General features: G+C 50.2%; 1 protein-coding gene across 1 annotated transcript in view; it reads left to right on the forward strand.

Annotated features, from left to right (window-relative positions):
• Nucleotides 1-21129, forward strand: part of C3 (complement C3) — a 28947-nt gene extending 7818 nt beyond the window's left edge. Inside the window, exons 17-41 of the mRNA XM_069479636.1 lie at nucleotides 89-286; nucleotides 2687-2801; nucleotides 3047-3132; nucleotides 5727-5869; nucleotides 5962-6174; nucleotides 9358-9424; nucleotides 9531-9617; nucleotides 10291-10494; nucleotides 10652-10727; nucleotides 11082-11241; nucleotides 12531-12629; nucleotides 13948-14104; nucleotides 14511-14674; nucleotides 15699-15857; nucleotides 15991-16050; nucleotides 16187-16277; nucleotides 16392-16443; nucleotides 17941-18028; nucleotides 18143-18232; nucleotides 19268-19373; nucleotides 19774-19863; nucleotides 20062-20145; nucleotides 20546-20629; nucleotides 20730-20865; nucleotides 20945-21129. Coding sequence (XP_069335737.1) covers nucleotides 89-286; nucleotides 2687-2801; nucleotides 3047-3132; nucleotides 5727-5869; nucleotides 5962-6174; nucleotides 9358-9424; nucleotides 9531-9617; nucleotides 10291-10494; nucleotides 10652-10727; nucleotides 11082-11241; nucleotides 12531-12629; nucleotides 13948-14104; nucleotides 14511-14674; nucleotides 15699-15857; nucleotides 15991-16050; nucleotides 16187-16277; nucleotides 16392-16443; nucleotides 17941-18028; nucleotides 18143-18232; nucleotides 19268-19373; nucleotides 19774-19863; nucleotides 20062-20145; nucleotides 20546-20629; nucleotides 20730-20865; nucleotides 20945-21086 — 2951 coding nt within the window. The 3' untranslated portion in view covers nucleotides 21087-21129. The remainder of the gene's footprint in view (nucleotides 1-88; nucleotides 287-2686; nucleotides 2802-3046; nucleotides 3133-5726; nucleotides 5870-5961; nucleotides 6175-9357; nucleotides 9425-9530; nucleotides 9618-10290; nucleotides 10495-10651; nucleotides 10728-11081; nucleotides 11242-12530; nucleotides 12630-13947; nucleotides 14105-14510; nucleotides 14675-15698; nucleotides 15858-15990; nucleotides 16051-16186; nucleotides 16278-16391; nucleotides 16444-17940; nucleotides 18029-18142; nucleotides 18233-19267; nucleotides 19374-19773; nucleotides 19864-20061; nucleotides 20146-20545; nucleotides 20630-20729; nucleotides 20866-20944) is intronic.
• The last annotated feature ends 5198 nt before the right edge of the window (nucleotides 21130-26327 follow it).

The raw sequence follows: 26327 nt of genomic DNA on the forward strand, positions 1-26327 counted from the left end.
GGGGGGGTTCTGCCTGGGGTCTGTCCTGAGTCCCTCCTGCTTGGAGCCACTCGCTGAGGGTCTGTCGTGGGGGGATGTGCTCCCACAGTGGGTCAGTACTCCAAGGAGCTGCGCAAGTGCTGTGAGGACGGCATGCGGGAGAACCCCATGCGGTTCTCGTGCCAGCGCAGGGCCAAGTTCGTCACCCTGGGTGCGTCATGCGTGAAGGCCTTCCTGGACTGCTGCAACTACATCACCGAGCTCAGGCGGCAGCACGCGAGGCTCAGGCCGCTGGGCCTGGCTAGGAGTAGGTGACACGTCGGGGGAAGGGGTGGGCGGGAGACCTGTCTGAGGGGGAGGATGGACCTGTCTGAGGGGGGAGGATGGTCAGTTCTGAGGGGGGAGGATGGACCTGTCTGAGGGGGGAAGATGGTCAGGTCTGAGGGGGGAGGATGGACCTGTCTGAGGGGGGAGGATGGACCTGTCTGAGGGGGGAGGATGCTCAGGTCTGAGGGGGGAGGATGGACCTGTCTGAGGGGGGAGGATGGTCAGGTCTGAGGGGGGAGGATGGTCATGTCTGAGGGGGGAGGTGGTCCCTGTCTGAGGGGGGAGGATGGTCATGTCTGAGGGGGGAGGATGGACCTGTCTGAGGGGGAAGGAGGTCCCTGTCTGAGGGGGAGGATGGTGATGTCTGAGGAGGAAGGAAGTCCCTATCTGAGGGAGGAGGTGGTCCCTGTCTGAGGGGGACGATGGACCTGTCTGAGGGGGGAGGATGGTCCTGTTTGAGGGGGGATGATGGTCATGTCTGAGGGTGAAGGATGGTCATGTCTGAGGGAGGAGGTGGTCCCTGTCTGAGGGGGGAGGAGGTCCCTGTCTGAGGGGGATGGAAGTACCTCTCTGAGGGAGGAGGTGGTCCCTCTCTGAAGGGGGAGGAGGCCCCTGTCTGAGGGGGGAGGATGGTCCCTTGCCTGAGGGCAAAGGCGTTTCCTGCCTGGGGGAATCATCCCAGCCCCACCCCCGTCAGTCTGAAGTTTGACATTGCCAGAGCTCAGGACACCCATGGTCTGAGGTAAACTTCTAGATGATGGGGCTGGCTCGCCCTAGTTCCCAACGGGAAGGCTAATCTTCATTCTAAGCTTGTTTTCACCAAAAAAACCTAATTTATGTTGCCTTCCAAGGAGAGCTGCCTAACTCAATAAATTCACAAGCAACACTTGTTCATTCATTCATTCATTCATTCAGTTTTAAATAAGACCAAACATGTACACACTTGAAACTTTAGATCTCAGGCCAAATAAATCTTAAGCAAAGCAAAGAGAAATTTATCTTATAATAAGCAAATCCAGAATGGTCTCTTTCACAAGGAGGAGCTAGTCTGAGGGCTCCTTGGGAAATTAGACAAAACCTCTAATCTACTGAAATATCGTTAACATCCACATGGATTTTCCCCCCAGCATTGTGTAATTCCTTTAGCCCATTGGGGATCAGACAAAGAATGGCTTAAATGTTAATATTGGCTGGCGGGCTGGCTCAAGCCTGTAATCCCAGCACTTTGGGAGGTCAAGGTAGGATGATCGCTTGAGGCCAGGAGTTTGACACCAGCCTGGACAATATAGCAAGACCCCATCTCTACATAAATTTTAAAATGAGCCAGGCTTGGTGATGTGCACCTGTAGTCCCAGCTACTCAGTAGGCTGAGGTGGGAGGATCGCTTGAGCTCAGGAGTTCAAGGCTGCCGTGAGCTACAATCACACCAGGGCACTCTAGCCTGGGTGACAGAGTGAGACCCTGTCTCAAAAGAAACAAAACAGGCCGGGCGCGGTGGCTCACGCCTGTAACCCTAGCACTCTGGGAGGCTGAGGCAGGCGGATTGTTTGGGCTCAGGAGTTCAAGACCAGCCTGAGCAAGAGCAAGACCCCGTCTCTACTAAAAATAGAAAGAAATTATATGGACAGCTAAAAAATATATATAGAAAAATTAGCCGGGCATGGTGGCACATGCCTGTAGTCCCAGCTACTCGGGAGGCTGAGGCAGTTGGATTGCTTGAGCCCAGGAGTTTGAGGTTGCTGTGAGCTAGGCTGACCGCCATGGCACTCTAGCCTGGGCAACAGAGTGAGACTCTGTCTCAAAAAGAAAAACAAAAAAAACGTTATTACCCAAGGCACTTTGATGGATTATTCCAGATTATGGGTAGATTTAGGCATCTATGGAATTCCACCTACTTTATTGTTGTAGAGAATCCAGAACCCAGTTAAAATCTGTCCATCATGTTTGAGGGAAACTCAGCCAGGGTTGAACCTTAGTCCAGTCCAACTGTCAGGTTGTTTTCTGGGGAATGTTTTGTTTTGTTTTGTTTTGTTTTTCAGACAGGGTCTCGCTCTGTTGCCCACGCTGAAGGCTGGAGGGCACAGTGTCTCAGGACCATGAACCTTTAAGAGGCACACACGAATGCTTTCATTTCTTTAAAAATCAGAGGAGGAAAAATGAATATAACCCACCCTGTGTTCTACCAATCTTTGTACCAGTACAGTTGTGAAATATAATTTTTAATTTTTTTTATGGAGGAATGTGCTCCAAAGGCCAACGTGCCTGGGTGGGGCTCACGAGAAGTTCATCACACCCTCGGGAATCCCTCCAGGGCACAGATAGGGTCTAAGGATGCTGCCCCAGAGGGCAGGTTCTAAATGCTGATCTAAACCACCTGCAGGCGACCTGGATGAGGACATCATCCCAGAAGAACACATCATTTCCCGAAGCTATTTCCCTGAGAGCTGGCTGTGGATGATTATTGACGGGGGGCTCAAGGACCAACAGAAAGATGGGTGAGGCTGGGGTAACCCCCCCCCCACCGTACTCAACCCACCCCCGTGCACCTGTAACCACCCGTCTTTTCTGGAATGGTTGTGCCCCCTCACAGCCCAATCTAGAAAAGTCAGGAATTGGGGTACCTACGTGTGCCCACCCCCCATCCCCCTTCCAACCTGTCCCTTGGGGCTTTTCCACGCTGGCTCCCCCCCGTCCCCTGCTAGATGTCTTCTTCTAACGCCCGGACTTCTCCCCCACCCAGACTGGCCACGAAGGTCATGAATGTGTTTTTGAAAGACTCCATCACCACTTGGGAGATTCTGGCTGTGAGCCTGTCGGACAAGAAAGGTGAGTGAGGGCCGGGCGTGGTGGCTCATGCCTGTAATCCTAGCACTCTGGGAGGCCGAGGCGGGTGGATCGTTTGAGCTCAGGAGTTCCACACCAGCCTGAGCAATAGTGAGACCCCGTCTCTACTAAAAATAGAAAGAAATTAGCTAGACAACTAAAAATATACAGAAAAAATTAGCTGGGCATGGTGGCACGTGCCTATAGTCCCAGCTACTTGGGAGGCTGAGGCAGGAGGATCGCTTGAGCCCAGGAGTTTGAGGTTGCTGTGAGCTAGGCTGACGCCATGGCACTGTAGGCCAGGCAACAGAGCAAGACTCTGTCTCAAAAAAAAAAAGAAAAAAAAGAAAGGTGAGTGAGGGTGGTGGCTTGGTTCCAGGGAAGCAGGGACCCCCTAGGACCCCTCACTGTTTTCTCATTCTATCTCAACCGAACAGCTCACTCTCTGCCCCTTGTCACAAAGCTAGACTGTGGGGGACGGCATGGTCTCTAAAATTGGTGCTTTAAAAAAACAATACACTTTATTTTTTAGAGCAAGTTTTAGGTTCGCAGCAAAATAGAGGAGAAACTTCGTATGCCTTCCCTGTCCCCCCACACACGGCCTCCCCCCACTGTCAGCGTCCCCCACCAAGCGGCACATTGGTTATATTCGGTGAACCTCCACGGCCACATCGTCCTCACCCCAAGTTCGTAGCTCACGTTAGGGTTGACTCTTGGTGCTGCACGTTCCGTGGGCTTGGACCAGTGGCTGATGACATGCATCCAACATCACAGTTACGACACAGAGTTAGTGACAACAGAAACTCTTCAGCAGTGATGTCCACATGAGGGTGGGCAAAGCAGTGAAGAAAACATACCAGGGGAAGCAGGATGAAATGCGTGATTGAAACATTGGCGGCCAGATTGTGCAACAGGACAGAAAGGGGGCTGGGGGGGGTCCCTTTCCCGTGTACCTGTCCCCGCTGTCAATAACCTGACGTGAGACACTGACTAGCCAGGGTAAAGCAGGGATAGTTGACAGCAGGGCCGGGACTAGGGTAAGGAGAGGGAGGCTCTGTCCTTGGGCACAGACGTCAAGGGCGTGCCCAGTCATCACAAAAACTAATATTCTAATGCAATATTTTTTAAAAATCAAAGCGAATGCAAAAAAAGTCCATGAGGAAGAAAATATCCAAATTTTAGATAAAGACCAGTGTTGTGCTAAGTCATATTGGAGTCTGTGGCAAGAGGAAAAATGTGCACCCCAAATATATGTTTTAAATGTATTTTTAAAGTTAATTTTTCCCAAAACTTTTAATTAGTTGAGAAAAGATTGAAACATTAAAAAGTAGGTGTATTAAAGTTCACAAGATTGTTATACTTTTATTTTGTTATAATTTATAATAATTTATTTTTACATGTATTATATTTATCTTTAACACATTAACATATTATATAATAAATATTTTATTAGATAATATGATATAACATAAATTCTATATTAAAATATAGAATTAATGTTTTTATTTGCATAAATATAAGTATAATAAATATATACTATATTTTGTAATGCAATATAAATTATATTATAAATATACATTATGTATATGTAATATAAATATAGTATAATATATGATAATGATACAAGATAAATATTAAAAATTATAAAATAACATAATATATAACATATACTATAAATATCATTTATTATTAATTACATAGATATAATCACAGCATAATTTATTGTAACACATTTTATTTAAGCAAAATATATCCAAAGTAGTATCATTTCAACATTTTGTAAAAAGTTGCAAAGCCACTATCCCACTAATAATAATGTTGCTACAATAAATCTTTTAATATTTAATAATTTATTAATATACCAAAATTACTAATGATCTATTTTACTAGGTCTTCAAAATCTAGCATATATTTTACACTCAGGGCATCTCACTCACGATGCTAGAGTTTCGTTGGGAATACTTTGATCTGTAGTTTAGGCGTCATGAAATTTACAGTTGGAAAGGCAAATTCTCATCCTCAAGTTGTTGCAAACACACTCAAACATTTCCCAGCCACTGAATCAAGCGTCACCTTTTAAAAGTGGAGATTTCAGTCACACACCGTCAAAGTCACCCTTTGAGAATGTGCAGTTCAGGGGTGCTCTGTGCATTCACAATCAGCGTCCATTTTTAAGTTTTAATCTGAGTTAAATTAAATACATTTAAATAAAAGTGCACTCAGTAAAAGTAAAGCCCAGTTCTCCCTCGAGCTAGCTACATTTCGAGTGCTCAGCAGTCACAAAGCGGGGGCTACCATTTTGGAGATGCGGGTGTATCTTGGAGACCCTACGTCCTCACTACACATCTGTGTCTGCAAAGAGAATGGAAATCATTAAAGAACGGTAACCCCAGCCACGCCACCATCTGAGGTGCATCGCCATTGATAGTGTTTCGTCCAGGGGCCTCTGCAGACAGGCTGAACTAGGGGCAGCTCCCAGGTTGGGGGGTAAGAGCGGAGACCCCGGGAGGGGCGGGAACTTGGACCTGGAACCTGGGTCTGTCTGCGTTTCCTACTCCCCTGCCCTTGACACTGCATGTTCTGTCTCTGCCGGGCAGGGATCTGCGTGGCAGACCCCTACGAGGTCACGGTGATGCAGGACTTCTTCATTGACCTGCGGCTGCCCTACTCTGTTGTGCGCAACGAGCAGGTGGAAATCCGAGCCGTCCTCTACAATTACCGGGAGAAGGAGGAGCTCAAGGTGGGCCCCTGGCGTGGCAGAGGCCTGACGGAGGGTGGAAGGGGACAGCCCGTCACACACCCCGTCACCTTCATCCCGTGTCTCCCTGCCAGGTGAGGGTGGAACTGCTCTACAATCCAGCCTTCTGCAGCCTGGCCACCGCCAAGAAGCGCCACCAGCAGACTGTCACCATCCAGCCCAAGTCCTCGATGGCTATACCTTATGTCATCGTGCCCCTGAAGGTTGGCCTTCACGAGGTAGAAGTCAAGGCTGCCGTCTACAATCGCTTCATCAGCGACGGTGTCAGGAAGACCCTGAAGGTCGTGGTGAGTCCTTGGGGCACCTGCAGCCCCTTGTCCTTCAGGGAAGGCTCCTGGCCTCTGGACGTTGACCCGTGTTGGAGACCCAGGCTCTGGGACACGAACAGTCACTGTGCCCAGCTTAGGAAATTTAGAAGTCCTAGAAGTTCAGGAGCACAACTAGGATTATGCTTAGGTGGGTGAGATAGCAACCCCAGGCACAGAATTTTAGGGGCTGCCAAAAAGCTCAGTAAGCAAGATCAATGCTATTTTTTTAATTTCATTTTTTTAATCGATACATAATAATTATATATATTTATAGGGTACATAGTGATGCTTTAATACACGTAATGTGAAGTGATCAGATCAGGGTAATTAGCATATCCATCATCTCAAACATTTATCATTTCTTTGTGTTGGGAACATTTAATATATTTGAAACTATATAATACATTATTGTTAACTATAGTCGTCCTACAGTGGTGTAGAACATTAGAACTTATTCCTCCCATCTGGGTGTAATTTTGTATCCTTTAACAAATCTCTCTCTATCCTTCCCTCTCCCCTTCCCAGACTCCAGTAGTATCCTCCATTCTACTTTTTACTTCTATGAGATCAACGTTTTTTAGCTTCTACTTATGTGTGAAAACGTGTGGTGTTTAACTTAGTTGCCAGGCTTATTTCACTTAACATAATGTCCTCCAGTTCCATCCATGTTGCTGCAAAGGACAGAATTTCATTCTTTTTTATGGTCAAATAGTATTGCACTGTGTATATATACCACATTTCTTTACAAGACCAATAATATATATATGTGTGTATATATATATATATCTTTTTTTTTGAGACATAGTCTCGCTCTGTTCCCCAGGCTAGAGTGCCGTAGCGTCAACCTAGCTCACAGCAACCTCAAACTCCTGGGCTCAAACAGTCCTCCTGCCTCAGCCTCCCAAGTAGCTGGGACTACAAGAGCGCACCACCACACTTGGCTAACGTTTTTCTATTTTTTTTTTACTTGCCAACTCATTTTTTCTATTTTTAGTAGAGATGGGAGGTCTCAATCTTCCTTAGGTTGGTCTCGAACTCAAGCAACCCTCCTGCCTCGGCCTCCCAGAGTGCTAGGATTACAGGCATGAGCCACTGAGCCCGGCCATGATCAATAATATTTTAATGCAATTTAAAAACTATTATCACTGCTGTGATTATGATGTTAGATGGTATTTCCTCTTATTCCTTTTCATTTCAATTTTTATTGTGGCAAAATACACATGACATAAAAATTAGCATCTTAACCATTTTTGATTGCACAGTTCAGTGGCATTAAGGACATTTGCATTGCTGTACAACCATTACCACCCTCTGTCTCTGGAATTCTTTTGTCTTGCAAAACCTATACTCTACACCCTTTAATGGAATATTTTAAGAAATCAAGAGATTAATAACAAAAAATATCAACGGTGAACAATTATCAATCTTTTAAACAGAGACAGGCTTCTATAGGCTTCAAGCCAAGCCATATAAGAGCCTAAGGCAAAAGGAAAAACAAGTGCCCTTGTGTACTTGTTTGCATGTTAATTGTATGTTAATGTTAATGGTTAATTCTTCCAAAATGTTAACATACTTGAAAAAATATTGAAACACTGAAAAGCAGGTGTATGAAAACTGACCATGTCATTTTACCTTGGGATGTGTTTCTACTCAAAGCAGAATTTATTATAATTTCTATTTTCAATCTTTAATGGAAACATTCATTTTTTTTCAACAAATGCTGTGAAATAAAATGAACCATTAAAAAATACATGAAAACATATACTTAGGGACGCAGGTGTGTTTGCTTTTGCCTCTGGCACAAAAACGTCTCAGTACAGAGCTTGTGGGAGTAAAACCCAAGAGTGTGTTGGAGCCAATTGTGCCCCCAAGTCTTCCCAACCCTGGATTCATTGCTGTTGGTAGCTTGAAATCAATTATGCTGGGGGTGTTTACACCGCAGAAATTGGCAGTGCTACCAATCAGAGCTTTGTCTTCCTGGAGAGCTGGCTGTTACTCTTTTGTCAGCATATTGTTGGAGGAAATTTACTCTCCAAAGGAAAATCTGGGCGTTATTACCAGGTGGAAGGAGAATTCAGTTCTGGCAAGGCAAAAACAGCAGCTGTCCACCATGGGAGTTTTTTTTGTAGACACACATGAGGGCTTGACTTGCACTGTTTTTTTTTTTGTTGTTTTTGTTTTTTTGAGACAGAGTCTCACTCTGTTGCCCAGGCTAGAGTGCAGTGGCATCAGCCTAGCTCACAGCAACCTCAGGATCCTGGGTTCAAGCAATCCTACTGCCTCAGTCTCCCGAGTAGCTGGGACTACAGGCATGTGCCACCATGCCCGGCTAATTTTTTCTATATATATATTTTTTTAGTTGGCCAGATAATTTCTTTCTATTTTTTAGTAGAGACAGGGTCTCACTCTTGCTCAAGCTGGTCTCGAACTCCTGAGCCCAAACGATCCACCCACCTCGGCCTTCCAAGTGCTAGGATTACAGGTGTGAGCCACCGCGCCCGGCCGACTTGCACTTTTAATAATGCTAACATAGCTTCCAATTATTGAGCACTTACTATGTGCCTAGCACTGTGCTGAATCCTTTATGCACATTCTTTTATTTAAGGGACATTTGAGAGAAATCCTGTTAAAAACACAGGCTCTAGAGCTAAACTACCAGGTTCAAACTCAAACCCCAGTTCTGTTCTGCTAGCTGTGTGACCTTGGGCAAGTTACTTCACCTCTCTGGTCTCCTCATCTTTAAAAATGGGATCGGTAATAGTAGTACCCACCCCATTGGGTTGCTGTGAGGATTAAATGAGTTAACCCGAGTTAAGCTTCTAGGCACATGTGAAGATTTCTAAAGGGTTTGTGATTTCGTTATTAATTTATAATTCTGTGATGAATTAATTGGCACAACGCATCACATATGTGGTGTAGGGTAGGTGTGTTTGTATTGCCTCCTTCTTGTAAAGGAGGAAGATAAAGCACAGAGAGGTTAAGTAACTGATCCCTAGTCACACAGCTAGAAGGGGGTGAAGCCGGGTTCAGAGGCGTTGACACCTGTGCTAGGGTAATCCTCAAAACAGTGCCCTCCTGACCCTCTGTGTGTCTGTCTGTCCTTTTATTCACTCGACCCCTCCTGCCACCGCCACCGCCACCACCACCACCACCACTGCATAGCCGGAAGGAATCAGAGTCAACAAAACTGTGGCAGTTCGCACACTGGATCCAGAACACCTGGGCCAAGGTGAGTGAGTTGCAGGAGTTGGCACCACGCCCTGGGCATGGTGGTGGCCGTCAAGGTGGGAGAAGGAGGGGGCCGGTGCCATTGGTGTCTCTCACTCACCCTGCAGGGGGCGTGCAAAGAGAGGACATCCCTCCTGCAGACCTCAGTGACCAAGTCCCAGACACGGAGATTGAGACCAGTATTCTCCTGCAAGGTGAGACGCCCTTGGCCCTGACCACATGGGATCCAGAAAGGCCCAGGATGGCTGGGGGACATGAGCCCTGGGAAGCGGTGAAGGGAGCCGAGTTCCATCTAATTCTGGAGGTGTTTAACCACTGCACCTCCCTCCCCACCTTCCCCTAGAGCAGCCCCTCTGTGATCTGTTTTATAGCCGCCTCCAGGCACTTTCACTGGTAAATACGTTTCAGGAAGAAGCAATATCGTCCAAGAGCAGAAAGTCTGGAGCTCATTGCTTGGGAGGGAAGAAGGGGCCTTGCAGCCTGTGAGCTCCAAGGCAGCTTCGGGGCAAGATCCTTGGTTTCCTCCTCGGTCATCGGGGCCTAATAGTATTTACCTCCAAGGGTTGGTGTGAGGATTAAATGAGATACTACGTGGTGTTCTTAGTTCAGAGCCTGGCAAGTGACATTAAGCATAAGTGTTCATGGATCTTGTCACCAGAATTATTTCACTACTGGTGAAACAAAAGACCCAGGTACCTGAAGGCCCCTGTGAAGCACAAGTCCTCCCTCCCCCCAAATGTCCCCCGGCCCCACTCACGTCCTCCCAGCCCTCACCTGCCCCGACCACTTTGGCCCTGGGCAGCCGGGACCCTCTTCACTTCACAGTGGGTCACTTGGCTTGAGCAATGTTCTCCCGTCTGGCTGCAGGGACCCCGGTGGCCCAGCTGGCAGAGGATGCCATCGATGCTGATCGGCTGAAGCATCTCATCGTGACTCCCTCCGGCTGTGGGGAGCAGAACATGATTGGCATGACACCCACGGTCATCGCCGTGCACTACCTGGACCACACAGAGCAGTGGGATAAATTCGGCTTGGACAAGCGGCAGGAGGCCTTGGAGCTCATCAAAAAGGGTGCGTGCCCCTGCCTCTCTTGGGAACCCCAGGACCCCCTCTCAGAGAGCCCCTCATTTTCTCCGTGTCCCCTCTTCTGTGCCCCCCACCTCCTCTCCCTGGGGTAACCCCTCTGCTCAGCCCCGGCTCCTTTGGGGACACTGTCTGTTCCCTGCAGGGTACACCCAGCAGCTGGCCTTTAAACAACCCAGCTCAGCCTACGCGGCCTTCCAGAACCGGGCCCCCAGCACCTGGTGAGTCTCCACCGTCGGGCCGGCCAGCCTCGGCCTTGCACCCCCCTGAACAGGGCCTGAACCCCGGCCAGGGGTCGGGTCCCCTAGGCCAGCTTCGCCCAAACAGCCCTGTGCATGACACCACCCCGGACCCCTGTGCTTGCAGAATCCACTGGCTGAGTGTCCAGTGGTCACTGAGCAGCATTTAGGTACCGACTGCAGACAGCAGCTGGGTCCCCGGGCCTGGGGCAGAGAAACCGGACAAACCCATCAGGCCAGGCCCTGTTTCTCTCTGCTGATTGGCTGGCTGGGGTGGCAGTCTCTGGATCTTAGAGCCGATTGGCTCACGCTCTGTGCCCACCCCTCCCCCACCAGGCTGACCGCCTACGTGGTCAAAGTCTTCTCCCTGGCTGCCAACCTCATTGCCATCGACTCCCAGGTCCTCTGTGGGGCCGTGAAGTGGCTCATCTTGGAGAAACAGAAGCCCGATGGCGTCTTCCAAGAGGACGGGCCCGTGATACACCAAGAAATGATCGTAGGAGACTGGGGTTCAGGGCACAGTGCGGGTACCTGAGCCTCACAGCATGGGCAGGAGAAAGACTCCCCCGTGTGCCCACTGCCCGGTTCGCTCTGTGGGGTTGGGGATGATTGGGGGACAGGGAGAAAAATAAGCCGTGAGTGTCCCTGCAACATTGCAAAACAGAGACCTGTGAAGCCCAGTGCGAGGTGAAAATGCATGGCTCCTTGTTCAGAAATTGTTAGGAATTTTTAACCCAAATGCAGAGGCTCTGGAATCCCCCGGTCACATCCAGCCTGTCCCCCGCTCCTGACCCCTTCTGCCGCATGGATGTTGCAGGGGTCGTCCCTTCTCCCCATTGTCACTGCTAGCCCCTGGCCCGATCACTCCTCCCCTCCCACTCAGACCTTGCAGAAGCCACTACGTGGTCATTCTCCCACTTTCGTTGGCACTTGCCACATAGCAGCTGCGGTGATTTTTTTTCAAATCCAATTGAGTAAGTCCTTAGAAAGTCTGGTGGCTCTTAAAATAAACACAGAACTCCTTAGAGTGGCAGTTCTCAAAGCGTGTGGTCTGCAATCCAACAGCAGCAGCAGCGGCCATGAACTTGTTCACAGGACCCCAGACCCACTGAATCTGAAATTCTAGGTCCAGGAATCTGAGTTTTAACAAGCCCTCCCCAGCCCTCCTCTCCCAGGAGATGCTGATGTGTGCTCAAAACGCTGCTTCAATCTGACCTTTTGGGCTTCCGGCCTTGCCAACATCCCCCTCTTCCCACACTCCATCCATACTGATAGGACTGGTGCTCTATCCTGCCACAGGGCCTCTGCACATGCTATTCCTGCTGCCTACCATGCTAACCCTTGCCCTCCTTGAGAGCTGACTTCCTCAGGGACACCTTTCCTGACCTCCTTGACCAGGTCACACTCCTACAGCTCATTCTCACTGCTGTGTCCCCTCTTCTGCACAGCAGTCACCAGTTTGTAATTATATATCTCTCGAGGAGTTGAAGGGTTCATGTTCATCTTCCCGACTAGATGAGGAGCTCCATGAAGGCTAGGGCTGGTGTCTGGCTGTTGTCCATCATTGTACCCCTGGTGCCAGCACAGTGGCCTTCCATGAACATTTGCAGGATGAACAAATAATTGAATGAATACTAAAGAGTTTGACTTTCCTGGGTCAGTGGAGTGGGGGCACCAGGAAGAGATCCAGTTCTGACCACACCCCCTGAGATTCTGCAGGGGGTGTTGACTGGCATGTGTGGACACACTGGTGACCTCATCCTTTCTTCCTGCTCCCCATCCCAGGGTGGCTTCCGGGAGAACACGGAGAAAGACATGGCCCTCACCGCCTTTGTCCTCATCGCGCTGCAGGAGGCTAAAGACATCTGCGAGGGGCAAGTCAATGTAAGTGTCCCTTCCCACCCCCACCCCCAGCCCACCCTCCACATCCCCCTTGGGGGCTGAGATCTCGCACTCTGAACATTTCCAGCCCTCCCCAGGGCAACATCCGCCACCGCGGCCATGATAATACCTAATGTGGATGGAGCACTTAGGAAACCCACCCCCCATCTAGGAGTTCCACACGAGTAAGTCCCATAATCCTTGTCACAGCCCGAGAGAGACTAGTCTTATTATTCCCAGTCTGCAGATGAGAAAACTGAAGCACAAAGAGATCAAAGATAAGGTTGTTTCTGTCTACTTTACCATTGTCAAAGAGTTTTTAGCCCATTTTCCAAAAGCTCCTTTAGCCTAAGTGCTTTCTGTGTCACTCCTGCATGGTCACAACCTTTGCATCCTTGCTGTTCCCTTAGAGAAAACTCAGGATTCAGAGAAAGATGATTTCCTTAGTCCAGAGGATCTTGCAGGAGATGTTCAAAGGGGTCCCTGACCCACGCGGGAAGCAGTGAAAACCGTTGGTTCATCACTGTCCATTTTGCCTCTGGGTTTGATTCTGTGGTGGAGAAGTTTAGAGAGATGGTCCCCCGAGAGTCTGTCATGGCTCCGTCTGCTTTAAACTGGGGTATTGAGAGTGCGTTGTTTACTGACTTCAAATCCTCGCTCTCAGGCACTTCCCCCCTGGGCCTCAGTGTGTGCATCTGTAAAACGGGGGTGATCATTTTTGTATTTATAGGATTCTCTGGAGGTTTGGATCCTGACTCAGCCGCTGACTACCTAGGTGGTCTTGGCAAAATTACCGCATCTCTCGAGACATCAGTATTTTCATCTCCTAGGGTTTTATGAGGTTAAATGAGTGGATAGTAAGTGAGTTATGATGAGGAAGATGATGGTTGGATGAGACGTGTTCACAGTGGTGTGCTCAATCTGATACATGTTACAGCGTAAGAGTGGCTGTTAGGAGCATCTCTTCCCAACACTTTGTCCAATGATGCCACACTGATGGCGTGAAATTGGCCCTGGTGAAAGTATTTACATCACAGACATTGGCAATCATTCTACACCAGCGGCCCCCTCTGACCCTCCCACTGGAGAGCCCATTGTTAAACACTTTCAGCACACCACTGGGAGCATGGACTTCTCCAGGTACATAATGGGTATTCACCAACGAGGCAGCTCGTGGTGGTAAAATATCTGGGAAAGCCTCAAAAATAGGCAGATCCAAGACATATATGTCACAAGGACAGAAACCCCTGGTAACCAGGAAATGGTGCTTGTATGAAACCAAGGTGGCAGCAATGACCAGGGTAACTGATCTTTCTCGTAGAGCCTGCCAGGTAGCATCAACAAAGCGGGAGAATTCCTCGCAGCCAATTACCTGAACCTAAAGAGACCATACACCGTGGCCATTGCTGCCTATGCCCTGGCCCAGATGGACAAGTTGGACGGCGCCATCCTCGACAAATTTCTGAACACAGCTACAGGTGAGGGCTGCCTGGCAGGGTGAGGGGAGATGCACGGCTGGGTTTTGGGGTGGGCGATCCTGAGCTGGGATGCTCGGTTTTTAGCTGAGCTGGAATGGATGACTCTAAGCCAGTCTGGGACAGATGGTCCTAAACTGAGCTGGGATGCATGGCTCTAAGGTGTACCAAGTCCTCATTGTAAACCACGCAAGAAGCTTTGATGCATCGCGCATTCAACAAGTGTGTATGGAGCATTCAGTTCAAAGGGAGGCGTGAGGGTTGACGGGAGAAGAGAGCACTGAATGTCAGTGGGGACACCTGACCGCTGAGGAGTCTAGCACGAGTCTTTCTCGGAGCTTTTCCTGAGCCATCCTGAGTCTGGACAGAGCAGTGAGTGTTGCGGTTGGGTGGGGTGTCCTCTCTGCAGAAAAGAACCGCTGGGAAGAGCGTGGGAAGCAACTCTACAACGTGGAGGCAACATCCTACGCCCTCTTGGCCCTGCTGCTGCTGAGAGACTTTGACACGGTGCCACCTGTTGTGCGCTGGCTCAACGAGCAGAGATACTATGGTGGTGGCTATGGCTCCACCCAGGCAAGTGGGCCCCCGGCCTCCAGGCAGGCGCATCCTGCCCCCTGTGGCCCCCCACTGGCCTCCTGGAGGAGACACTGAGACCCAGAGGGGCAGTTCTGTGTTTTGAATCTCCTCCGCCCTCCTGGTGTCTAGACTGGGTTCTCAGCGCCGAGGTTCAGGTGTAAGCCTCTCTCTGCACCTTGTTCTGGGTTCTGGGCCATGTTCTCAGTTCCACCGGGCTCTCAATCTTATCCTCTCTTATTGTTGGGTTCTAGACCATATTCCAAGTTCCACCAGACTTGGAATCTTACCCTGTCTCACCGGTGGGTTCTAGATTATGTTCCCAGCACCACCAGGACTCCTAATGTCACCCGATGTCACCCTCTGTCACCAGTGGGTTCTAGATCATGTTCCCAGCACCACCAGGACTCCCAATGTCACTCTCTGTTACTGGTGGGTTCTAGCTCATGTTCTCAGTTCCATCAGGCTCCCGGTGTCACCCTCTGTCACCAGTGGGTTCTAGGCCATGTTCCCAGTCCCACCAGGACTCCCAGTGTCACCCTCTCTCACCGGTTGGTTCTAAAGTAGGTTCTCAGTGACGCTAGGGCAAAATCCAGCCCCTCTCTCTCCCTAGTGGCTACTAGACCACAGTTTCAGTAATTTTAGGCTCTGGTTTGACCTCCTTTCTTTCTGGGGGGCTCTCAGTCACATTCTCAGTGTTACATTCTCAGTGTCACTTTTGGGTTCTAGAGCATATGCTCAGCATTTCCAGGCTCCAATTGTATTCTTTTTTTCATGAGTGGATTCTAGATACATTCTCAATGTCCCCAAGCCCTGGTCTAAGACTGTCCTCTGGATGGGACAAAATCACATCCTCAGGGTTGCTAGACCTTCAATCTTATGTCCAGATTTCTGATGGATTCTAGACATGTTCTCAGCATCTCTAAGCCCTGGTCTAAGCTTCTGTCCCTTGGAGAGTTCTGGAAAATGTCCTCAGTGTCTGATGACCTCCAATCTTACTCCTGCACTCTCTGGTGGATTCTAGGCCACCTTCATGGTGTTCCAAGCCTTGGCCCAATACCAAAAGGACGTCCCTGACCACAAGGATTTGAACCTGGATGTGTCCATCCACCTGCCCAGCCGTAGCTCCGAAATCAGGCACCGCATCCTCTGGGAATCTTCTAGCCTCCTGCGGTCAGCAGAGGTACAGTCACCTGGCCAAGCTCTCCTCATTGTCACCTTCCACGCCAGTCAGGGTTTGCTGGGAGGCAAGAGGGAGGTCAGATGACCAGGCTTGGTTGCCAACACCATCTTGTCTCTCTCCCCGCTCTCCACAGACCAAGGAAAATGAGGGTTTCACATGTAAAGCTCAAGGAAAAGGCCAAGGCACTTTGTCGGTAAGGAAGAGGAAGCCACGCCCACCTGGCCCACTACATTCTTCCAGCCCCTCTGCCCTGGGGAGACCCTCTCCTTCCTGTACCCAGCAGTCCCTAGTCCCACGGGCTGACATTTTTCTTCCCTCCCATCTTGCAGGTGGTGACAGTGTACCATGCCAAGATCAAAGGCCAAATCACCTGTAAGAAGTTCAACCTCAGAGTCACCATAAGGCCAGCCCCAGAAACAGGTAAAATAAATAAAGGCTCTATCTGTCACCTTCCTTCCACCCCTGTTCTAATGACTGCCCCACTCTTGAGTTAGAACCTAGAACCTCCCATCTTTCTGTCTTCTCTGTTTCTAGAAAAGAAACCTCTGGATGCCAAGAGCTCTATGATCCTCGACATCTGCACCAGGTAAGAAGCTAGGTCTTCTTGGCCTTCAAGCTGGCTTCATCGTGGCCATCCCTCTGTCTCTAGCAAGACTTCTTACAAATAATATCCATGATATGTCCAATATTTTCCAAGTGTACTGTGCACCTAGTACTGTTCTAAGTATCCGCCACGAGGCAGAGAGCACAGACGCTTCTTGCTTTGCACGGCAGCGTGCATGACGTAGCAATGACCAAGGAAGTTGAGACCGTCAAAGCGATCTTCATAGTTCAGCGGGGAAAGTGACACTATCATTCCATGACCTTTAAATGTTTGCATGACAACATAAGGATATAGGGAAAATGAAAAACATGGTAAGATGAGTATTTGAGTATGCTGTAATTTAAAACACTAGAACGTTGAGATAAAGGTGGGTTTTTTCCTTTGTAAAACACTTGTAGGGAGGACTGTAGTTTGGACAACACTTGACTTTTCTTTGTATCATTTATGATATAGAGTAAGCATCTTTACTATGTCATAGTAAATGGTTACGCCCCTTTCTGAGTTGGGATCAGCTTCCAACATTTTATCCTTTGTGCTTTCAATGTTATGAAATTTCTCCAAGAGTTCCTTTAAGGTGAAGTGCCCCCACCAACCCCCAGCATCCCTTCATCCTTTTTGTCTCTAGCACCTTCCTCATTTATGCTAAATTTCCCTTCACTAAGCTCCTCTGAACGCCTGTCTCTTCTTTTGCACAGCAGCAGAGTCCACATTCCCATGGTCTGCTGTTCTTCTACAATTCCACTGATGTTCTATTTGAAGTTCATTTCTGCCATCATCACTTTTCATTTCTTTGGTGCATTTTCATCTTGGTTGGCCGATTCCCTCTTTTAACGATCCACGGCTATATCACATCATGTGAATTTATCACCAAGAGACAAGGAGGCAACACAACTATGTGCTTTGCCATCTGTGCATGACCTGAATGACGGGTGCTCAGTGACCAATCACCAACAGACTCTGAAAGCAGGGACAGTGACTGGTCATTGATCGTGAGGCTCATCTGTTATTTACGTAGGGATCTGTGGACTGAAGAGTGAGCCACTCAATTTATGCTTTATGCAATTACTGATAACTAATACACTGAGGTACTGAATTTGAACCATGCCATTGGTGGACTAGTGTTATTTAACCGGATCATGGTAACTGAATCATGCAAAGTGAGGGCTGCTGTATTCTTGTCTTCATTTTCTAGAAGAACTCAGGCATGGAGGTGTCAAATAACTCATTAAACCTTCTACAGAGCTGGGGTTTGAACCCATGCAGTTGGGTCCAGAGTGTGAACTCTTTAATTACCTAGACTGTTACACTACCTTGCCTTTTTTCCCCCTTGGGGAAGTGTTTTCTAAACTTTAACATCCCTGTATGCTGATATTTGGACACTAGGAGCCTCAGCCCCTGACTAGACTCCCTTGTCCAGGCACGGCCCCCTGGGGCTGACCCCACTCTGGGACCCAATGCCTTTCTTCCTGCTCTGTCCAGGTACCTGGGAGACAATGACGCCACCATGTCTATCCTGGACATATCCATGATGACTGGCTACGTTCCTGACATGGATGACCTCAAGCTGGTATGAAGGGTTCAGCCGATGGGTTAAGTGAGGAGGAGCCTCTGGGGTCTGGAAGAGGCTGTAGGGAGAGAAGGAGTCCAGGAGGAATTTTTCATAAGCTCCACCCTTCCCCAGCTGAGCACTGGTGTGGACAGATACATCGCTAAGTATGAGCTGAACAGAGCCTACTCGGAAAAGAACACCCTCATCATCTACCTGGACAAGGTAAGGCTGCACCGTCCCCTAGAGCTTTAACCTGTATCTGGCTGGCTTTTTCTTTTCCACTCAGCCTTTATCTCCAAGTCAGGCAGGCCCCAGGCTGGGGGAGACAGAGTCTGTGCTGTTGGGTGGTGAGGGAAGAAGCTTGGAAAATAAGGTGGTCAACCCAGGACTTTCTATAAACAGTCACCTTCTGGCCACTGATATTCCAACCTTATTTTGCACTTCCTTCCTCCAACTGCTCATCAGAGTCTTGAACAACCATTGAAGAAGAGCCACCTCAGTCATTTAAAAAAGTGCTTCATAGGAGAGATTTGCCTTGCCCCCTGCCTCTGACCCCACCTTTGTTCCTTTCTCTGCATGTTTCTCTCTTCCGTTACTTTCTCTCCATCAGGAATTCTCCTGCTCTCTCCATCTCTACCATGATTTGGGCCTTCTCCTCTCCCCTCCCTATTTCTTTCCATTCTCCCATCCCCATATCTTCCCTGCTAATTCTCAATACCCTCAAGTCCCCGCCTCAAGGCCACCTTAGCATAAGTAATACCAGCTACTAGAACAGAACCCCTAAGAATATGGGGTCTCAACACAACAGACTTGTATTTCTCACTCACGTAAAGTCCAGTTGATACCTCTGCTCCACGCAGTCACTCAGGGATCCAAGCACCTTCCATCTGGGATCTCAACCGTCCCTTGGATCTTGGAAGTCCTCTGCAGGATCCATTCTTTCTAGAAGAAAAGAAGATCATCATGCATGGGATGTTTGTACGGACATCAATAGCAATCTGTGGGTCAGAGCTCAGTCACCTGGCCACACCTGATGGAAAGGAGGGGGCATCTGGGAACTGTAGTCTAGCTGTGAGTGTAGGAGAACAAGAAAATGGGTTTGCTGAACTGCTCATCCATCTTCTCTGCTTCCTCTTCCCCAACCACCCGTACCCTTCCTGGATCCCTCAGTTTCTCCACCACTGCTCCAACTCCCAGGACGCTATGCTGGACGGCCCTCACCTCACCCCACTGACCAAGCGCCTCCTTCCCACTTAGGTCTCACACTCTGAGGATGAATGCCTGTCCTTCAAAGTTCACCAGTACTTTAATGTAGAACTTATCCAGCCTGGGGCAGTCAAGGTCTACTCCTATTACAACCTGGGTGAGCCGCCAAGCCAGGGCCTGGGGTCTGAGGGTCCCAGGGATCTGAGAGTTGGGGGTCTGATGGTTCCAGGGGTCTGGGAGTCCCTGGTGTATGTGAGTTAGGGGGATCTGCCAGTGAGGGTCTAAGGATCCTAGGGACCTGAGGGTTGGGAGTCTGAGGGTCACAAAGATTTGCAAGTTGGAGATCTGAGGGTCCCAGGGATCTGAGAGTTGGGGGGTGGTCTTAGGGTCCCAAAGATCAGAAACTTGGGGGTCGGAGTGCCCAACGAATCTGAGGGTTGGAGACCAGAATCTCCAGGTCCAAGGGACTGAGAACTGGGGACCTGAGCCTCCCAGGCATGGTCTTTGGGATGGAGACCCTCACCCTCTGACCCCCTCACCGCCCCCTCTCCCCACAGAGGAAAGTTGTACCCAGTTCTACCACCCGGAGAAGGAGGATGGAAAGCTGAGCAAACTCTGCCACAATGAATTGTGCCGCTGTGCTGAGGGTGGGTGCCCCCAGGGGGTGGGAAGGGGTGGGCCTGAGTGAGCCACACCCACCCAGATCCCCCACTCCCATGGGCTGGGTGGCACCCAGAGGACCCCAAAGGCCACAGTGGACACCAAGAAGGGTAGGCTCCTAGGGCTGGCCACACCCTTGGGACAAGATGAGGGGCTAACACCCTGTCCTCATCCCCACCCTGCAGAGAACTGCTTCATGCAAAAGTCGGAGGACAAGGTCACCCTGGAGGAGCGTCTGGAGAAGGCCTGCGAGCCAGGAGTGGACTACGGTGAGTGGGGGATGGGCCAGGGGTTCGTGCACGTGGACAGCGTGCATGGCCGTGGCTGCATGTGTCAGATGGTGTGGTGGCAGGTGCGGGTGTGGGTGACTGTTGGGTGTGAGTGAGAACGTGAGAAAAGGTGACATGCGTGCAGCTGTGAGGTTGTAGTTGTGCATAGCCATGGTTGTGGGAGGCTGTGATTGTGGACGGCTATACGTGAGCAGCTGTCCTTGTGTGTGTGACTGTATTTGTGGGTGGCTGTAATTGTGTGCAGGATGGTGACTGTGACTGGCTGTGACCCTGCATGTCCCTGCTGGACTGGGAGCCACATGCCCAGTGCCCTTGCAGGCCGGGGTGACTCCCCTGCCCGAGTGGTCAGCCTGCCCATGACCCACGCTGTCCCCCACAGTGTACAAGACCAGGCTGATCAAGTCGGCGCTGTCGGAGGACTTTGACGAGTACATGATGGCCATCGAGCAAGTCATCAAGTCAGGTCAGCCCCTGCCGCTGCTGTCTCCCCACTGTGGCCGCCACTGCCACCGCCCACATCCCCCCACCCTGCAAGGCTCAGCTTCCCTGTCCTTCCCCTCCAGGCTCAGACGAGGTGCAGGTGGGGAAGGAACGCAAGTTCATCAGCCACATCAAGTGCAGAGATGCCCTAAAGCTGCAGGATGGGAAACACTACCTGGTGTGGGGCCTGTCCTCCGACCTGTGGGGGGAGAAACCCAAGTGAGTGCCCGCCCTGCGCCCCTGCCCCTGGCCCGCCCCTCCCCCACCCCTTCTGACCTGCCTCCCCTCCCCCACCCAGCACCAGCTACATCATCGGGAAGGACACGTGGGTGGAGCTGTGGCCCGAGGCAGAGGAATGCCAAGACGAGGAGTACCAGAAGCAGTGCCAGGACCTTGGCTCCTTCACCGAGAGCATGGTTGTCTTTGGCTGCCCCAACTGACCCAACCCCCACGCCCCCGACCTCCAATAAAGCTTTGGTTCTATTTCTTCTCCTGAAGGCTGGAATTCTTCCAGAGAAGGCAAGAGGCAATCTCCACCTGCCTCACCTGCAGCCCAGCTGAGCGTACCTGAACCCTCACCTGCCCCTGCTTCATTTTTTTCCTTTTCCTTTACCTGCGAGAATGCTGGCTTCTTCACCCAAAGAGGGCGTGCCTGCCTCACCTGCACCCAGCCTGACCTGCACCTGCATCTCACCTGCACCCAGCCTGACGTACACCTGCATCTCACCTGCACCCAGCCTGACATGCACCTGCATCTCACCTACACCCAGCCTGACGTGCACCTGCATTTCACCCTTGTTCTCACCTGTAGATTTACCTGCATCCTAAACTGTATCCACCCGCATTTTTTTTTTTGCCTTCTCACCTGCCTCCAATCTACATTTTTATCTGTAAACTTAAACATTTATCTTTACCTTAACATTCTTACCTTGTCAGCTGTTTTTCCGTCTGCATTCTCTCGGACAGGTATATTTTCTCTGCCTCGTCACTGGGGCCTCTCCTCTATCTTCATTGCGTCCTTTTCTGGGTCTCTTCCCGGGTTCTTGCCAGAATTTTCCCCTGCAGATTTACCTGCCTTCTTACCTGCACCTTCCCCTGTGTCCTCACCGGCGTCCTGAACCTACAGTCCTGCTCTGCCTGCTCACCTGCCTCCCCACCTGTCCTCATTTCCACCCCTCCTGCAGGCTCAGGCCACCAGCCCCACTTCCTACATGGGCCCCGGCAGACTAGTCGGTGTGTTGGGTGGAGTGTGCCAGCCCCGCTGCACTGGGAAAGGGGGTGGGCAGGGCGATGTTTCCGCTGGTGCCGCAGGGGAGGGGAAGACGTGAGTCAGCAGTCAGGGAGGCAGTGTGGGGGCCGTTGTGGCCACAGCGTCACCAGGACTGCGTGGGGAGCAGCGGCCACGGGTGTTGGGGGCCGCTGCTGCTAAGGGGAACTGGGGGCCCCAGCGCCTCTTCTCACGGCACCGCTGGTCCCTTGGAGACTGGGATGGTGCCTGTGTTAGGGGTGGGATCCAGTCTCCCAGCTCCGCACCAGGTCATCACGGGACACACCCCTGAGCCGGCAAGTCGCTCCGGCATGGCCCCCTTCCCCTCCCTGGGACACCCCGGACCTGGAAACCCCCACTCCCCAACTCCAGGATTATGGGGACATAGGGACACAGCCCACCCTTGTCCCTCCAGCCCTAAATGCCAAGACGCCCCATAGAGGGCAGTCCCACGGTGCCTCTGTGCTCACTGGGAATCCCAGCCAGTGACGTCCGCCAGGCCACCACACTACTCTCCATCCTTCTCACTTCCTTTCTCGTTCCATCTCCCTTTCTCCTGCTGTGGATTCATTTTATTATGCAGTTCTCGAACACCTAGGGATGTTTTTTGGTTTTCTTTATGCTTGTTTTTATTTTGAGCTCAAACCTGTTGGTGGAGGCTGTGACTAGCACAGACAGGATTTTGTTTTGTTTTTAGACACAGGGTCTTGCTGTGTCACCCAGGCTGGAATGCAGTGGTGGGATCACAACTCACTGCAGCCTCCAACTCCTGTGCTCAAGTGATCCTCCTGCCTCAGCCTCTTGAGTAGCTGGGACTACAGGCGTGTGCCACCACACCTGGCTGATTTAAAAAAAAAATTTTTTTTTGTAGAGATGGGGTCTTGCTCTATTGCCCAGGCTGGTCTTGAACTCCTGGCCTCAAGCAATCCTCCCACCTGGGCCTCCCCAAATGTTAGATTGAGTGATGTGAGGGTTAATTTTTTGTGATCACTTAGCTAGGCTGTGGTGGCTGGTTGTTTGGTCAAACACTAGTTTGCATGTTGCTAGGAAGGTGTTTCTTAGATGGGATTAGAAAATGAGCCCTGGTCCTGTGGGTGGGCCATGTCTGATCAGTTGAAGTTCGGAGGAGCAAATGCTGAGGTTTCTTGCAGAAGGAATTCTGCCTCAAGCCTGAAACATAAAAATTCTGCCTCAGTTTCCAGCCTTGAGGCTCAATACTGCAGCACTAGCTCCTCCCTGAGTCTCCAGCCTGCTGGCTTGCCCTGTGGATTTCAGACGTGCAACTCCCAATGATCACGTGAACCCATTCCTTAAAAGAAATCGATTTCTCTCTGTCTCTTTCTCCATCTCTGTTTCCCTATCTCTCTCTTTCATTGCCTCTCTGTCTCCATGTCCTGTGAGGAGGGGGTTCTTGAATTAAAACACAGGTCAGGTGTGGTGGCTCACACCTGTAATCCCAGCACTCTGGGAGGCCGAGACAAAAGGATCGCTTGAGGCCAGGAGTTTGAGACCAGCCTGGGCAACATAGCAAGACCCTGTCTCTACAAAAATTTTTTAACAAATTAGCCGGGCTTGGTGGCACGTGCCTGTAGTCCCAGCTACTTGGGAGGCTGAGACAGGAGGATGGCTTGAGCCCAGGAGTTCGAGGCTGCAGTGAACTATGAGTGCACTACTGTACTCCAGCCTGGGTGACAGAGCAAGACCCTCTCTGTAAATAAAAAAATTTTAAAAAGAGAAAGAGACAGACAGATGACAAGGAAGAGGCAGCTTCAGGAAATCCATGGAAGACTGTTCCCAGCAGCAGGAAGAGGAAGCGCACAGGCCCGAGATGCCTGGGGCAGAGTGGGCATAATTACAAGGGCCCCCAGCCCAGTGGAGGCCCCAGGTGAAGGCCACTGGCATCTATCCTGAGCTCAGGGGCAAGTTTGGCTGCAAGCTCTTTCCACAAAGGGCCAGATAATAAGTGTGTTTGGCCCTGAGGGCCAAAAGGTAAAATCGAGGCTATTGTGAAGGTACTTATAAAACAAGAGAGGAACTTTCTGGCCTGCCATGCCCTGTTCGCTTGGGATGGGCCATCCAGGGTGGCAGGCACGCTTTGCTCCCAGCTGGCAGAGGCGTTCTCTGGACGGAGAGCGCCTTGTCCAAGGGGGTGTAGCCTGGAGGTCCAGGCAAGTTGGGTGAGGGGGTGAGGGGTGACTGCTGCTCTGCCCCAGTGACAACCAGACCCCAGAGCACCTTTCTCTCCAGAGAGCCCGGCTCTCACCTTGAGCAGTGGGCCAGAGACCAGGCAACTTGCTCAGTCGCCAGCTCCCAGAAGGAGATTCCGCCACTTGGCACCTGGCAGCTGCCAAGAAAGGAGACCCCAATATGGCCACCAACACAACCAGCTGAGGCCTTGGACAACCACAAGGTGTTGGCCATTGGTTGGCCAGGGAGGCAAGCTTTGAGAGAGGGATGGGGCACAGGGACAGAGGAGGCCACCACAGCGGGATCTCCAATTCTCACCAAAGTGCCATTGTTCCTTTGACTAAACAGAAACAGGGGTGGATTTGACCCACAGGCTGGAATTTCCCAACCCCTGGAAGCCATTGGTAGATTTTAATAAGCAGGGAATAGCCACAATAGCCAAAAGGTGGAAACAACTTAAATGTCCATCAACATACAATGTGGTCCATCCATGCAGTGGAATATTACTCAGCCATCAAAAGGGATAAAGCTCCAACACATGCCATGACATGGATGAGCCTTGAACCTCATGCTAAGTGAATGAAGCCAGACACGAAAGACCACATATGTTTCTATTTTTACAAAATACCAGAACAGATAAATTCACAAAGCAGAGAAGCAAACTAGTGGTTGCCAGGGGCTTGGGCTGGGGGTGGGAAGGAAGTGGAGGATGAGATGAAATGTTGAAAAATGTTTTGGAACTGGAGTTGGTGGTTGCACAACATCATGAATGCACAAAATGCCACCAAGTTGTTCATTTTTAAATGGTTTTGGCCGGGCATGGCGGTGCACGCCTATAATCCTAGCACTCTGGGAGGCCGAGGCGGGCGGATCGTTTGAGCTCAGGAGTTCGACACCAGCCTGAGCAAGAGTGAGACCCCATCTCTACTAAAAATAGAAGGATATTAGCTGGACAACTAAAAAATATACAGAAAATATAAAAAATATACAGAAAAAATTAGCTGGACAGGAGATGTTCACTCTGTCCTCCACGTGACACGCAGCAAGCCTCTAGAACTGTGAGAAATAAATGCTTGCCATTTATTGAAGCCTTTTGAGACAGAGGATTTCCTCAGCCTCCTGAGTAGCCGGGACTACAGACAGGAGGATCACTTGAGCTCAGGAGTTTGAGGTTGCTGTGAGCTAGGCTGACACCACGGCATTCTAGCCTGGGCAACAGAGTGAGACTCTGTCTCAAAAACAAAAAACAAACAAACAAAAAACACAATGATTTCATGTTATGTGACTTTCGTGCCAATGAAATAAAATATAAATAAATAAATAAATAGGCAAGCTCATACCAGCAAGAAGATAAAGGATGAATTTTAAGGTGGTGAGAGGTGAGGAAGGACGTCCAGTTGGGAAGCTACTGCACCAGTCCGAGTGAGAGATGGGGGTGCCTTAGAGTCTCAACTCACGCTGCTATAACAAAATACTGCAGACTAGGTGGCTTCAATAAATGGCAAGCATTTATTTCTCACAGTTCTAGAGGCTGGAAGTCCAAGTTCAGGGTGTCGGCGTGGTTAGTTTCTGGTGAGGGCTCTCTTCCTGGTTTGCAGACAGCTGCCCTCTTGCTGCGTGTCACGTGGAGGACAGAGTGAACATCTCCTGTCCCTTCTTACGGGGGCGCTAATCCCATCATGGGGTTCCACTGTCACAAGCTAATTACCTTCCAAAGGCCCTACCTCCTTCTACCATGACATAGGGGATTAAGGGTTCGACATATGAACTTAGGGGAACACAAACGTTCATTCCGTAGCACTTAGCTAGGGGAGTAGCAGTGGGCATGGAAGCAGGTGGTGGGATTGGAGATCTGGTTTGGAGGCTGAATCCACAGGGATTGCTAGAGAGGGAAAGGAGTGCAGGACTCCCAGGTCTTGAGTTAACAGGGTGGACAGTGGGTCCACCCCCGACTATATCTTCCAATTAAAAAATTCATGCATGAACACACACATATGTGTACACACACAAGCATGAAGCTATCCTCCACATGTATGCACTCACATACATTCGCATAATGCACACAAATGCACATACATGCACACACACCTGCACACGACAGATAAATGCACACCCATGTGCACACAGGTACGTGTACACACAGCCACACACATGCAGACATGCACATGTGCACATGTACACAGACCAAACACAGAGATGCACCCACACATGTATGCACACACCTGCT

Source organism: Eulemur rufifrons, chromosome 2, assembly GCF_041146395.1.
Source record: "Eulemur rufifrons isolate Redbay chromosome 2, OSU_ERuf_1, whole genome shotgun sequence".
NCBI classification, from domain to species: Eukaryota; Metazoa; Chordata; class Mammalia; order Primates; family Lemuridae; genus Eulemur; species Eulemur rufifrons.